This window comes from Limanda limanda, chromosome 20 (assembly GCF_963576545.1).
Source record: "Limanda limanda chromosome 20, fLimLim1.1, whole genome shotgun sequence".
NCBI classification, from domain to species: domain Eukaryota; kingdom Metazoa; phylum Chordata; class Actinopteri; order Pleuronectiformes; family Pleuronectidae; genus Limanda; species Limanda limanda.
The window spans coordinates 19,890,390-19,903,189 of record NC_083655.1 but is presented as its reverse complement, the minus strand read 5'-3'; the positions used below and the strand labels follow the sequence as shown (position 1 = coordinate 19,903,189).

Sequence of the window (12,800 nt, the reverse complement as noted above, 5' to 3'; positions counted from 1 at the left end):
TCTCGGCATATGAGGCATACAGCCTTCGATTGGACTTCAGTGAAAAAGTATTTTGTTGTCGACACTCGGCACTCATTGTCCACTCTTTGTTTCCTTTATTCTCTCATTTTATAGAAGGGCTCACAGGGCAAAGGGAAAAAGTGAAGGGAGATCATGTGCCTTTTCAAGCCCTATACACCACACTCCCTGGCAAATTTAATTTAGCTGACGCTTTTATCCAAAGCAACTTACAATAAGTGCATTCAACCCCTAGGGTTCAAACCCAGAACAACAAGAATCAAGAAAGTACGATTTCTTCAAAAATAAAGCAAAACTACAAAGTTCTATAAGTACGTGCCATTTAAGTGCTACAAAATTGTCAGTTTTTTGTTTGTTTTATTTGGACAAGTTCGGCGGGCCGGATTAAAAAGCCCAACGGGCCGTATACGGCCCGCGGGCCGTACTTTGCCCATGTCTGATCTAAAGACTGCTGCACACTAGCCTGAGAGTTGCACACTGCAACTCTCAGGCCAAAACGTCAGACCAGACACTTGCCATATGAGGAAACTATTTCACAGTAGACTTGAAATCTCAAAGAAACTTGCAATATCTTCTTCCTCTTCAATATTTTTATGGTGGTTGGCAAACGACTTTTGGATACGTAACCGCAACCTGCACATGACCTCAGAGGACAAACAAACATGGAGCAGAAACAATGCTGTGTGTTCTGTTTAACAGCAGAAAACAAAGGAAAAAGAAAAACGATGAATAAAGTCATGGCTGAGAAGGCGTATACGTATACACATGTATATGTATATGCTGGAGGTGAATTGGAAATGTCTTGATGTTTTAGTCACAGTTAATCTGCCCAAATAATCCTTCTGTCCTTGAGATTGGGTAATTTGATATTCTTAGCCATAGTCATTGATGTTAAAATGGGAGGAGGGTGTTGAGGATCGGCCAGCATCTCACATCACCTCTGAGCAAAACTGCCAAACTGTTGTGCAATGCCAGAACACATTGAAGTGGTTGTCTATTTCAGTAGGACAGGGTGTGCAGGTGCTTCTCTATGGGAAGGCCATATGGTAAATAGTCTGTATTTATATTGCACTTTTCTCGGGCGTCTGTGGCTGAGCTGCACATAAATTAAAGTGAGTGTGGATGGTGAAGGGCAAAAAAACTGTACTGTGAAGTGCTTTCAGAGGTTATCTAGACTAGAAACGCGCAGCTGCTACCGCTGTTAGATAGAACAAGATGCTAACCCACTCAATGATTGTTGCTCTAAGTCAGGAGAAGATGACCTCAGGAGGTGCCCGACGGGCGTTTTGACCCTGAACCACGAAGCCCTCCACTTGGTGAGTCGGCAGTGGTGGCCAGTCACTGCCTATCCTCCCCTTGTTTCCAGCTGAACTTCTCCCACCTATTCCAGGGCCAACAAGAGGCTCTTTCCGCTGCCTGCCTAAACCTGCGAGCAGCTGTGTTCCTCTCCCTCACTGTTACTTCCAGAGCTGTGGGCGTCTTCCAAACAGACTGCAAGGGGAAATCTCTGCAACCTGACAACTAAGAATAGCCAGACCTGCAAACCCTTTGTCCCTGTACTGTTCGAAAACAGATGAAATGACAAGTGCCAGTATAACAAGAGACAAATTAAGAATAAAGAAAAGAAAATCACGTAAACACAAGCAAATGACATTCCACAAAAATCTGACACTTGCATACAGATTGGAATGTCAATTGTTCCACCTTCGAGATGAGAATCTGGTGGAAGTCAGTTCAGAGTTGCATAAGGCTGAGACAGGCTGACCTCCATGTGTGTCTGTATATCAGGTTTTGTGTAACAAAGTAACAATGTGGGCCCACCAAAAGGAACACATCTTTGACTTACACTGCGGCTTCTTGGAGCTTTAGCAGCAGCCTTATACAGTCATCGTGAGCCACATTGTGTCTGCCAGTGCCTTCTCCATAGCAACACCACGAGTAGGCAGCATATATTCAGGTATAAAAAGTTGTAAAATCAGAGATCCTGATATCCAACAAACACAGTATGTATTACTTTTAACTGCACTACAATTCCTGTCAAAATCTATACTCACATGTCCTTTTGGGATTGCAATATAATTGCTCGTTTTTTAATCATGAGGAGGTAGGTTTGTTGTATGACTACGACTTGGTTTCACTGGCTTGTAAAAAAACACAGATGTTAAGTCAAACACGTTTTATTTCTCTTGGCGACGACAACGACTGTTCGAGCAGCGTTTGCTTTCTTTGTTGCAGATTAAACAATTATTTAGGAAATCCTTGTGTTTCTGAAGAGAGAGAGAGAGAGAGAGAGAGAGAGAGAGAGAGAGAGAGAGAGAGAGAGAGAGAGAGAGAGAGAGAGAGAGAGAGAGAGAGAGAGAGAGAGAGAGAGAGAGAGAGAGAGAGAGAGAGAGAGAGAGAGAGAGAGAGAGAGAGAGAGAGAGAGAGAGAGAGAGAGAGAGAGAGAGAGAGAGAGAGAGAGAGAGAGAGAGAGAGAGAGAGAGAGAGTAGTAGGTCAGTAGGTGGCCCTTGACTCCGATCACGTGACAGCATTTTGGGGGTGAGTGCTCACACTTCATTTTCACAATGACAGTAGGTGGCGCAATCACATCGTTGTTCAAAATCATCAGACAACGAAAATAACAAAGTTAACATTCTGCCCTCACCGGGACTTGAACTCTCCCTGTCCTCTGCTCTAACCACTACACTATATACAAAGCTTATCAATACCTTAGAAGTGTTAATCTAAAGATCCAACTGTCCCCCATTGGCCCCTCCCTCTGCATGTGTAGCTCACTAACGAATGTAGTCATGACAGAGAGCGAGGGACAGAGAACGTCCCGAACAAAATGCTCTAATTCAATATCTATAACTCCTATTGTTTAGAGTCAAAAAATGAGGCCATGCGAGCAGTTTAGAAATGTAGTTCTCATTCCAAAAAATGTCCTCCGAAGATTTTCATTGGATTCAATGAGTAGAGATATTATCCACCTGGGTTCAATTGCCCCTGCCTTCCCTGTGTGTGTATATAAGTCTCTGTGCTTTCCTTTGTTCTTGTCGGATCGTTGTCTAAGCATCACAATATCCTGTCCTGATCTCCTGTGTTTCTGTATCCCGTGTCTCCTGAGCTCCCGTCCTCTTCTCCTGTGTTTTCTCCCGTGTGCTTTTATTTCTTCAATTTTGACTTTTGAGATTCCTGCGTTTGTTATTTTTCTGTTGAGACTTTTTATCATTAAAAATACACTTTTTGTTAAAACTCTGCTTCTGGGTCCATCTGCCTCACTGCATCCTGACACTTTCTGTACCTCACAGGTCATGCGGCCTAGAGTGACCATTAGGAGTTGAAACTTGTGCCCCTGGTGGGTTTTCACACCTCTGTGCGACGTTGAGGCACCCTGGGAGACTGAGTTCTGGAGGCTCTGGTTTTCTCCAGAACAAAGGACATGCGGCTTTAGGCTTTTGACTACACATGTAGGCGAACTTCGGTTCCCCAAATACCAGGTCCCAACAATAGGCTCCATCTGAATGCACATAGTCTTAATTCTTATAAATGAAGCCAACAAACTGTTGATTTGCAATTTATTTTATTCATCTGTAGTTTGAACCACTATCTGTTTGAAATTCAGATACAAAAGTAACCGCAAACTTCAACCTTTATTTTCTCAACAGCCAGATGCATTAGGACTGCTCTCTCTCTCATAAACCATTTTCAGACATGTCCTGTGGAGGACATGCGCAACTCGGCTGGAGATTCTCCACTCACACCCGTCACATATAGGATTCAGGCAAGGGGTGGGGTAGCAAGCAAAGCAACGAAGCAATAAATTAATTCCGCTGAGGAGATTTTGTGATTTTGTTCACAGCATATCGGCACTTATCACTATGAGACATTCGTTGACTTTCTGCGGAAGTTAATATATGGAGCCAGGCAGGAAGTACAGAGACTCTCACTCACATTTGCGTTCACACATACACCTCCTATAAAACTGCTGAGGATATCTGGATTTCAGTGCATGTCTGAAAAAAGCTTTACAATCTTTATGTTTCTATTATTACTGTTTATACAAAGATAAATGGTACATGGACATTTTCCCCTCTTGTAAATGTATACGTGTTCAAAAGTTCTGTGAAGAGAAATATGACCATGCCTCTTCATCAAAGAGCCAGCAGAGAGTTGAAGTCCAGATAACTTGAGTCTGTGTAAAATCAGAGAGAGATAAAGCTGCTGTCTTGTCAACACTAATAGTCGCAGCGTTTAGACAATAAGAAACGGAATCGGACAATTAAAACAGACAACAGGTGAAAGCTCACTGTGTGAGGTGATTTCTGACCTAAGACAGTGCAATATCTCTCTCTGTTCCTCCCAGTCTCAGAAGTGCTGTCTTGCTCCCAATTCACTGATGAATTGTCAACCTGTGTTTCGCTAATCATTTTTCTTTCTAAAAAATGATTTTCCCTCAGAGACTCTGTCTTTGGTTTCCTGCAGCTTCTCAGAAAGCTTGTCCTTAGTTTCTTCCATTTTCTCAGAGATGCGCTCCTTTGTAACCTCGATTTTCTCTGACAGTCTCTCCTTCGTCTCCTCCATCTTTTCTGTAAATTTCTCTTTTTTCATCTCCATTTTGTCCTGGATGTATTCTTTTACAGGTGGTGGCGTGGACAAGTAGCCGTGTTTGCGGAGATACTGAATTGATAGTGATGTGCCAACTAAAGTTAATGTATATCTAGCAGGAGTGGAAATCTGTAAGAAAACAAAGACAAGGAACACAAGGAAATCCCTGAATCCATCCCTCATAAAATCACTATACTGCATCTGCTTCATTAAATCTATGCTAAGGATGGAAGAAAGAGCTGCACGATATTAGACTTAGATTAAAAAAGGGGTCACGGGCCAAACTTGATTTTGATTGTTAATTTGTATGATTTGTTTGATCTGGAAGTTATGTTGTGGTGAAACCCTTGCCTCACTGTTTACATTTGAAAAGGTACATGGTCTCAGTCTCTAAATCACTGATGACAGCAATGTAGCCATATTTCCTGGGAGTGCCACTTTAGCCTTTTAGGCATTACAGGGTGCATGGCGAGAGTATCAGCGTGGATAACTCATCTAGCGTGCCAATAACACATCCGACCACCACCCACCCAGCGCTGCTGCATTTCAGAGCATCGCCGGATACCCATCTGCTGCAGCGAGGTGGAAATCTCTGCATGTGTCTTGCCAGTTTCAAACAACTCTTTAAGCATATGGTTCCAGTGCGGCCATGGTGTTGATACCAATTAGAGAGTGATTCAATCAATGCGAATTTGTTGCAAGTTTATCTCGTGCAACACAAGAGGACTCAGGGAACAATGCCAGCTCCACTTGAATTGTAAATTTGGCTTCTTGAAAATATATGTTTTCAAGTTTTTAGTGGCTCCGTCAGTAATTTACTGCTTCTCTCTGTGTCTCCATCACTAGTGCTGCGCCAACCACATAAAGCCGAACCAAGCATGCCCTGCCATCTCCACTGGCTTTCCATGCATTACAGAGTTTTCACTCACCGTGTTTGTGAGTGAGTGAGTGAGTGAAAGAGAGAGTGACAGTGTGAAATAGAGCAGCAGAGTCTGTGTGTGTTACTTTTTCTTCAGGTTCTGGTACTATCGTAAAGAAGCTATTTAATTATTCTATATAATCAACCGCTCATTGTGATGAATTTGATCAGGGACAAACAGAAAAATCCGTCAATGATCTGAATATCTTTAATTTAGCTAAATTATAGATATTCAGAATTAAAAAGACACGGATAATTAAGGGAACACTTAATTCACACATCAGATCTTGATGAACGAATTATTCAAGTTGAAAACCTTAGCTGGTGGACATTGAATAATTAGTTGGGAACAAAATAACATAACGACAGTCAATGGAAAGCAAAATCATCAACCCATTGAGGGCTGGATATAAAACTACACCGAAAATCACAGGCTTATCCAACTCAAAATGTGACTCAGTATTGTGTATGGCCTCCACGTGCCTGTAAGCACTCCCGGCAACTTCTGGGCATGCTCCTGATGAGTCTCCTCCAGAACCTGGATCAGGGCATCAGTCTGTGGTGGTAATTGGCGGCGCCGGACACACTGATACATCACGCCCCATAGGTGCTCAATTGGATTTAGGTCAGGGCAACGTGAGGGCCAGTCAATGGCATCAATGCCTTCATCATCAAGGAACTGCCTACACACTCTGGCCACATGAGGCTGGGCATTGTCCTGCACCAGGAGGAACCCAGGGCCCACTGCACCAACATAAGGTCTGACAATTGCTCTGAGGATTTCATTCGGTTCCTAACAGCAATCAGGGTACTGTTGGCTATGACATGGAGTCCTATGCGACCCTCCAAGGATATGCCTCCCTAGACCATCACCAAACTGGTGATGCTGGATGATGTTACAGGCAGCATAACATTGTCCACAGCGTCTCCAGACTATTTAACGCCAGTCACATGCGCTGAGAATGAACCTGCACTCATCTTTGAAGGTAACAGGCAACAGTGGCGGACCTACGAATGCTGGTGTACTCTGGCAAATGCCAATCAAGCTATACAGGGCTGAGCTGTGAGCACAGGTCCAACAAGGTGACGTCAGGCCCTCATGCCACTCTCATGAAATAGGTTTCTGACAGATTGGTCAGAAACATGCACACCAGTAGCCTGCTGGAGGATATTTTGGAGGACTCTGTCAGTGCTCCTCCTGTTCCTCATCGCACAAAGAAGTAGATGCCAGTCCTGCTGCTGGGGTGATGTCCTTCTACAGCCCTGTCCAGCTCTCATTATGTAATGGCTGGTCTCCTGGTATCACCTGTATGCTCTTGAGACTGAGCCGGGAGACACAGCAAACTCTCTTTCGACCGCAAGTATGGATATGCCATCCTGGAGGAGCTGGACAACCTGTGTAGCCTACTTGGGCTGCAGGTACCGCCTCACACTACCAGTAGTAACGACAACACTAGCAGAACACAAAACTAGGGAAGAATCAGTCAGGAAGGATAAGGAGAGAACAAATATTTGTGTCCACCAAACGCAAAACCACTCTCTTTTTGGGGGTTGTATTGCTTTAGCCTCTCCTTTGCACCTGTTGTCACTTTCATTTGCACCAAAGCAGATGAATGAATTTACAATCACTTGTACTTCCTAAATGGACAGACTGATATCCCTGAAGTTGAACTGACTTGGTGTTATTATTAAGTTTTCACTCAATTTTCCCGAGCACTGTATAATATAGACATGTAGATCATGAATGCATGGCACATGAAACACCATTTATCGCAGTCTTTTGTGATACGTATATCGCATGTGTTGCTATTGCGCATGTTGATATCGCGTTGACAATTTTTTTTTATTTATCGTGCAGCCCTTATGAGAGACACATGTAAATCAGCATTAGGAACTTTTAAGAAAACCTGACAATAAGCTTGATTTAAAACACATTAAAAATGATCAATGAAGAAATGAACCAAAATGTTCAAAAACTCTAAAAACCCATCAAATTACCTTGTACATGGCATATGCAGTCAGAGCGTAGCCACTCGAAGAGTTTTTCAAAAGGCCCACTAATGGTTCCGGGAGACCCATTTTCTCCAAGAATGGCACAACATTCACACCTCTGAGGGGAAACAAAATATAAAGGGAAGAAAGATATTATGAAACAGTTTTATTTTAACAGTCTTTATATCCTACAACAGCAATTGAGACAATAGGGGAGAAAAATAGCTTTTTCTATACCACTATTGTCAATGTCTGTGGTCGGGATGGATTATCCGCTCGGTCAGAGTAAATGTTTATGGAAGTCAGACTGGAAAAGCCAATGTTAGGGCGGAGGGAGAGGAAACAGAAGCGGGGGAAGCAAGCCAGGCTACACACAAGGACAGGGGTAGTCAAAAGAGCATTTTGTCCCCTCTTCCCCTAATAAAATGTGTCTGCAGCCGCAAAACATGCTTGATAACAAAGCTTATAAAGTTTTATATATAGTTGTACTATATATATATAAAAACTATAGTTTGTGGCATTTATGAAATTTTTGAATGACAAGAAAACTGTTGACATTTTATTGCTCTTTTTAACTGTTACAAAGAAGGAAAACACCAAACTCTTATGCAGAGCAGAAGAAAGTTATTTTTAGCATAACATTAGAAACAGAACAGACCTTGCTGATGCAATATTGAAAATATTTCTTGGTGCCCACCAAAATGATTCAATTAAAGGTTATCTCTAGATTCTACAATGGCCTCATGACAAAAAAAATCCACACTGCTGACTATGTTACACATGTTGACAATGACAATGTGGGTCTCGGGAAGCAAATCACTGGCATGAATTCTGGGATTTTCCAGTGACAACACCTTTCTGGGCATAGTTGCATAAAGAATTAAAAAGCATTCTTAAATACTGACCTGCCCCTGCAATTTACAACATTATTTTTGGGAAAGTTGATTTCCAAACAAGGCGCCCAGTAAAATATATAATTGGCATACTAATAACCGCTTTTAAAAAGCGCACACGAGGCGCTGGCTGCTTCCTGAGCCCCCCACGATACAGGAGTGGATAGATAGAGTAAATTACATTTATGTTATGGAAAGTCTTACTTTTTCCGTTCGTCTTCGGAAACTGTGTTCATTCCATTATGGAACAAATGGGTGAGATATGTAAAACCCTTAAGGCCAGATTTTGTGGAGGTACTGAGGGATGAGCGAGTACAGCATTATCTGTATCTGTATCTGTTAAACATATGAATTATCCGTATCCGTACTCGGAGTGGGCGGGGCCTAACCCGGAAGTGGGCTGGTTCATCATAACTTTCTTTTTTAACTTTGAAATCTTTTTATGATTTTTTTATTTTTATTTTTTTTAAATTTATTTCCACACCAGGTGTGTGTGTGTGTGTGTGCGTGTGTGTGTGTGAGTGAGATGTAGCGAGGGACGTTCACTGTCTCCCGGAGAAATGAACACTCAGTGTTTTTAGTATAGAAAGACGTGAATTATATTCGTTCACAAGTATACAGACTGGTTTTGTTATTTTCACTTTACATTAACACTTAAAGTTTAGTGCAGTGTAATTGTTTGCCGTGATAATTAAATGCCAGTGTTATAATAAATGACAATTTCAAACCATACAAACTGTCAGCGTTGGTCAAGTTACTTCTAAAAAGTAATTAGTTACAGTTACAAATTACTTCTCCCAAAAAGTAATTGAGTTAGTAACTCAGTTACCACATTGTTAGAGTAATTAGTTACTCAGCAAAGTAACTGTGGCGTTATTTTTCATGTTTTATAACGCTGTTACGTTCTGTAACATCTTTAACGTCAAAGATGTTTATATTAACTGATTGAAGAATAAAAACACTATATACAGTATTTTAGAACATTTGGTATTATTTGAACTCAATAGATTGCAGCCTGCCATATGATGCATAGAATTAAAACATATAAAAATAAATATTGAAAATAAAATTCAAGTGCAAATGTAAACTTGGGTAAAAAGAAACAAAGGAAAATCTGGCCATTAAGTAGTGCAATTCTCTGAACCTGTATATTATTGCACAATAAACAGAGCACTATCCAACTCTCAATGTAGCTTAACATGTTGTTCATTCTCAGTGAAAATGATCAATGCATTAATCTATCTATACTGAAATACTCCTCATCTAACAATTAAACCAGTGGTTGTAACGTAGGAGGAGAAGCTTTTCAAATCTTTTGTCCGACAGCCTGTTCCTCTTCGGAGAGAAAACAAGTTTGCCCAGGCTGAACAGTCTCTCAACAGGTGCACTAGATGGAGTAGCAGCATTGTAACGTAGTGAAATTTTCTTGATGAGAGAAAATCCACACAGAGAGTTTAAGTTTTGTTCTGAAGATCTAATATAGTCTGCCACCTGGTTTTCTGCTGAAGAGGTGTCCTCATCCTCCTCAAAAGCAAAGAAATCGCTCTCTTTGGCTGAATCTGTGTGATGTGAAGATGTGCTGCTGGTACCTGGCTGTGGTTCTTCATGGACAATTTTACGGCACTCTGCCAGCAAACTTGCCTTAGCCTTATCCTTTAACTCCTGTGACCGCAGCCAGCGAAGTTTGAATTTCCCTGGCTCGTCGCCATTGTCGCTGTCTTGAGCTGTAGTCAGAGCGTGCGGTGAGATAGCGTGAGCAGGGCATCCACTTTACATTATCAATAACGATAACGGCGTTGTAACGATGAAAAAAGTAATTAATTAGATTACTCCGTTACTGAAAAAGAACTCCGTTAGTAACGCCGTTATACTTAAACGCCGTTACTCCCAACACTGCAAACTGTCATGTTGTACTGTATTTAATAGAGGTTTACTTTACTGTAAAGTCAGTGTAAATGTAAAGTGAAAATAACAAAACCAGTCATTATGACTTGTGAACAAATATAATTCACGTCTTTCTATACTAAAAACACAGACTGTTAATTTCTCCGGGAGACAGTGAACGTCCCTCGTACATCTCCAGCGCTCCTCTACTGAGCCAATGCAGGTCTCGTGAAAAATTTTCCAAAGACTCGTACCCGAAGACCCAGTCGGGAAATGAACGAATCATTTCTGCTTCCTTGACTGAGCCTATGGAACAGTCCCGATGCGCAGTGAACCTGAGTGACTGAGAGACAGAGAGCTGTTCTGTGAGTGAATGAGCAGAGCCGTGTGTGAAGGGGAGGAGCGCTGTGATGCTGTGTGAGGATTTTCATTCAGTCCGCGCACAGATAATGACTCCGATTACTCGTATTATACTCGTGATCGGCAAAAGTGCTTTATCCGTACCGGATACTCGTTTCAGCCGAGTATCCGGCTCATCTCTACTGAATGAATGACCCTGTAATGTTGACTTGATTTAGCAAGCCTCATCGACCTCTCTCCCATTCTCTCTCAAGTCACCCCCTAACATGTTGTTTTTTGGGGTTGTTTTTATTCATGTTTTTGTTTTTTCTCTTTTGAACTGTACTTATTGTCTACAGGTACACACTATACCTCTCCCAAAATGTACAAAGTTACCTAATTTTGAAAAAGGTTGCCAGCAGAAGAAAGAAAATTGATGTAAGTTTTTGAAAACAACTGTCAAAATTTTTTTTTAATTAATAATTTTCTTGAAATTCAGAGATGGCAATTACTTTGACAAGGATGTATACTCCTGACTAATGCTATACTGTGTTCTAAACAATATTATATTATCCTGCAACTGGGGTGCCTACAAACAAAACCCTACAAATAAAATCCTGTCAAACACAAAGCCAGAAACTTAAGAACAAAAGTAAACTCACTTCATAGCAGCGTAATAGAAGGTTCCAAACCAGACCGAGGACGTCACTAGATCTACAGGGATCATCACCTTCCCATATTGTTTGAAGGTCCTCTTAAACCTCTGGAACAGGCCGATGGAATTGTCCTGCAGGGGATCCACCTCTGCAGCATCAGGACCAGTCTCCCCTCTCTGAACCTTTTGGGACTGAGGCTCCTCCTGTGGTGGCTTGTGTTTCGACTGATGTGCCTCCCTGCTGGAGGCTGAGGTTGAGAGCCAGTGTTGGCCTGTAGATGGCATTGGTATCGGACGGAGAGTACAGCAGCACAATGCTACTGCTGGCTTAGGAAGGGTGATGTCAACCAGCAGTGGGCGCACTGCTGCCTTTCGCAACAGTGTCCCAGGAGTCAGAATACGCTGCATGATCTTCCCTCTCTTCTCATCCTCCTCCTTTCTGCTGCTGTGTTGTTCACCCAGACTGTGGGGTGAGACAAAAAAAACACCGTCTTTAAATACAGTATCAACTCCAACAAGACATAAAGATTCCTTTGATCTATGACCACTGTCACTGCAGAAGTGGAGTTGTTTGTTTTACGGCTCAGCATCAAAGGATTCATGGTCCATGTATGTCCGCGTTACAGAACATCGTTTTTTTATTGCGTATAATCAAACTTTGACACCACGCCACGGTCACACCATGTGACGAAAAATCAATCTTTTGATAACTTTGTATCTCCATCTTGTTGTGATGACACTCATCTCAGTTTGAAGTTGATCTGATGAAAGCCCTGGTCCAAGTACCTCAAAGTAAAAATGTGGAATATGGCCACTAAATGCAACATTTTCTAAATATGAATAACTATCCCATTATTATGAGATACTATCTCATAATTTGGACTTACTATCTCATAATTATGACTTACTATCTCATTATTATGAGATACAATTTCATAACTAGGATTATCTTATATTCAATTTCTGCCTGTAGATCCCTTTCACCTAAATATTATACACTGGACCTTTAGACACATAACCAAACAAAAACATTTTCAAACATAAATCCAAAGAAACACAAAAACATAAATACACACAAATATCCAGGCTTTCAGTAACCAGTGTTGTGCAAGTTCACACCTCTCATGAACTAGTTCAAAGTTCAGTTCATCAGGGTATGTAGCAGCAAGTTCTACTTAACTACTCCTGGTGGCTGAGTTCGGTTTGATCCTGACGCATGTATAAAAGATGAGGAGTAGAGGTTTGTACAGTTGATCCCTTTGACCATTTATTGTAGAAAAGAGGTTTACAATTTGCTTGTAACAAACTACAATACATTAAACTAAAGAGACTCTCGCAGAGCACGTCGAACACAAGGGGCAACATCCTGGCCTGAGCGATGAAGCCGATGCGGAAGTGAAAAAAGCTGCAGTTCCATGGGAAGCCGCTACGCCTGGCTCCAGAAGCAAAAAAGTCCCATTGACTCCCATGGTAAAAAGCCCGATTTTAGAGCAGAATAAAACCTGTTTAAAG

The 12,800-nt window shown here is 41.6% G+C and overlaps 1 protein-coding gene across 1 annotated transcript; it reads right to left on the bottom strand.

Moving 5' to 3' along the window:
• Positions 1-4,420: 4,420 nt before the first annotated feature.
• LOC133027200 (uncharacterized protein C18orf19 homolog B-like) lies at positions 4,421-11,696 on the bottom strand. The gene is made up of 3 exons (XM_061094233.1): positions 11,296-11,696; positions 7,524-7,635; positions 4,421-4,735 (listed from the first exon to the last, which is right to left on the bottom strand). The coding sequence occupies exons 1-3, from the start codon at positions 11,694-11,696 to the stop codon at positions 4,421-4,423; spliced, it is 828 nt and encodes a 275-aa protein (XP_060950216.1).
• Between the last annotated feature and the right edge of the window lie 1,104 nt (positions 11,697-12,800).

Coding starts and splice junctions, on each gene's coding strand:
- LOC133027200 (XM_061094233.1), bottom strand. CDS start 11,696: ATGCAGCGTATTCTGACTCCTGGGACACTGTTGCGAAAGGCAGCAGTG. Junction 7,636..11,295: donor TTCTATTACGCTGCTATGAA/GTGAGTTTACTT, acceptor GTTTCCCCTCAG/AGGTGTGAATGTTGTGCCAT. Junction 4,736..7,523: donor CTGCATATGCCATGTACAAG/GTAATTTGATGG, acceptor GTTTTCTTACAG/ATTTCCACTCCTGCTAGATA.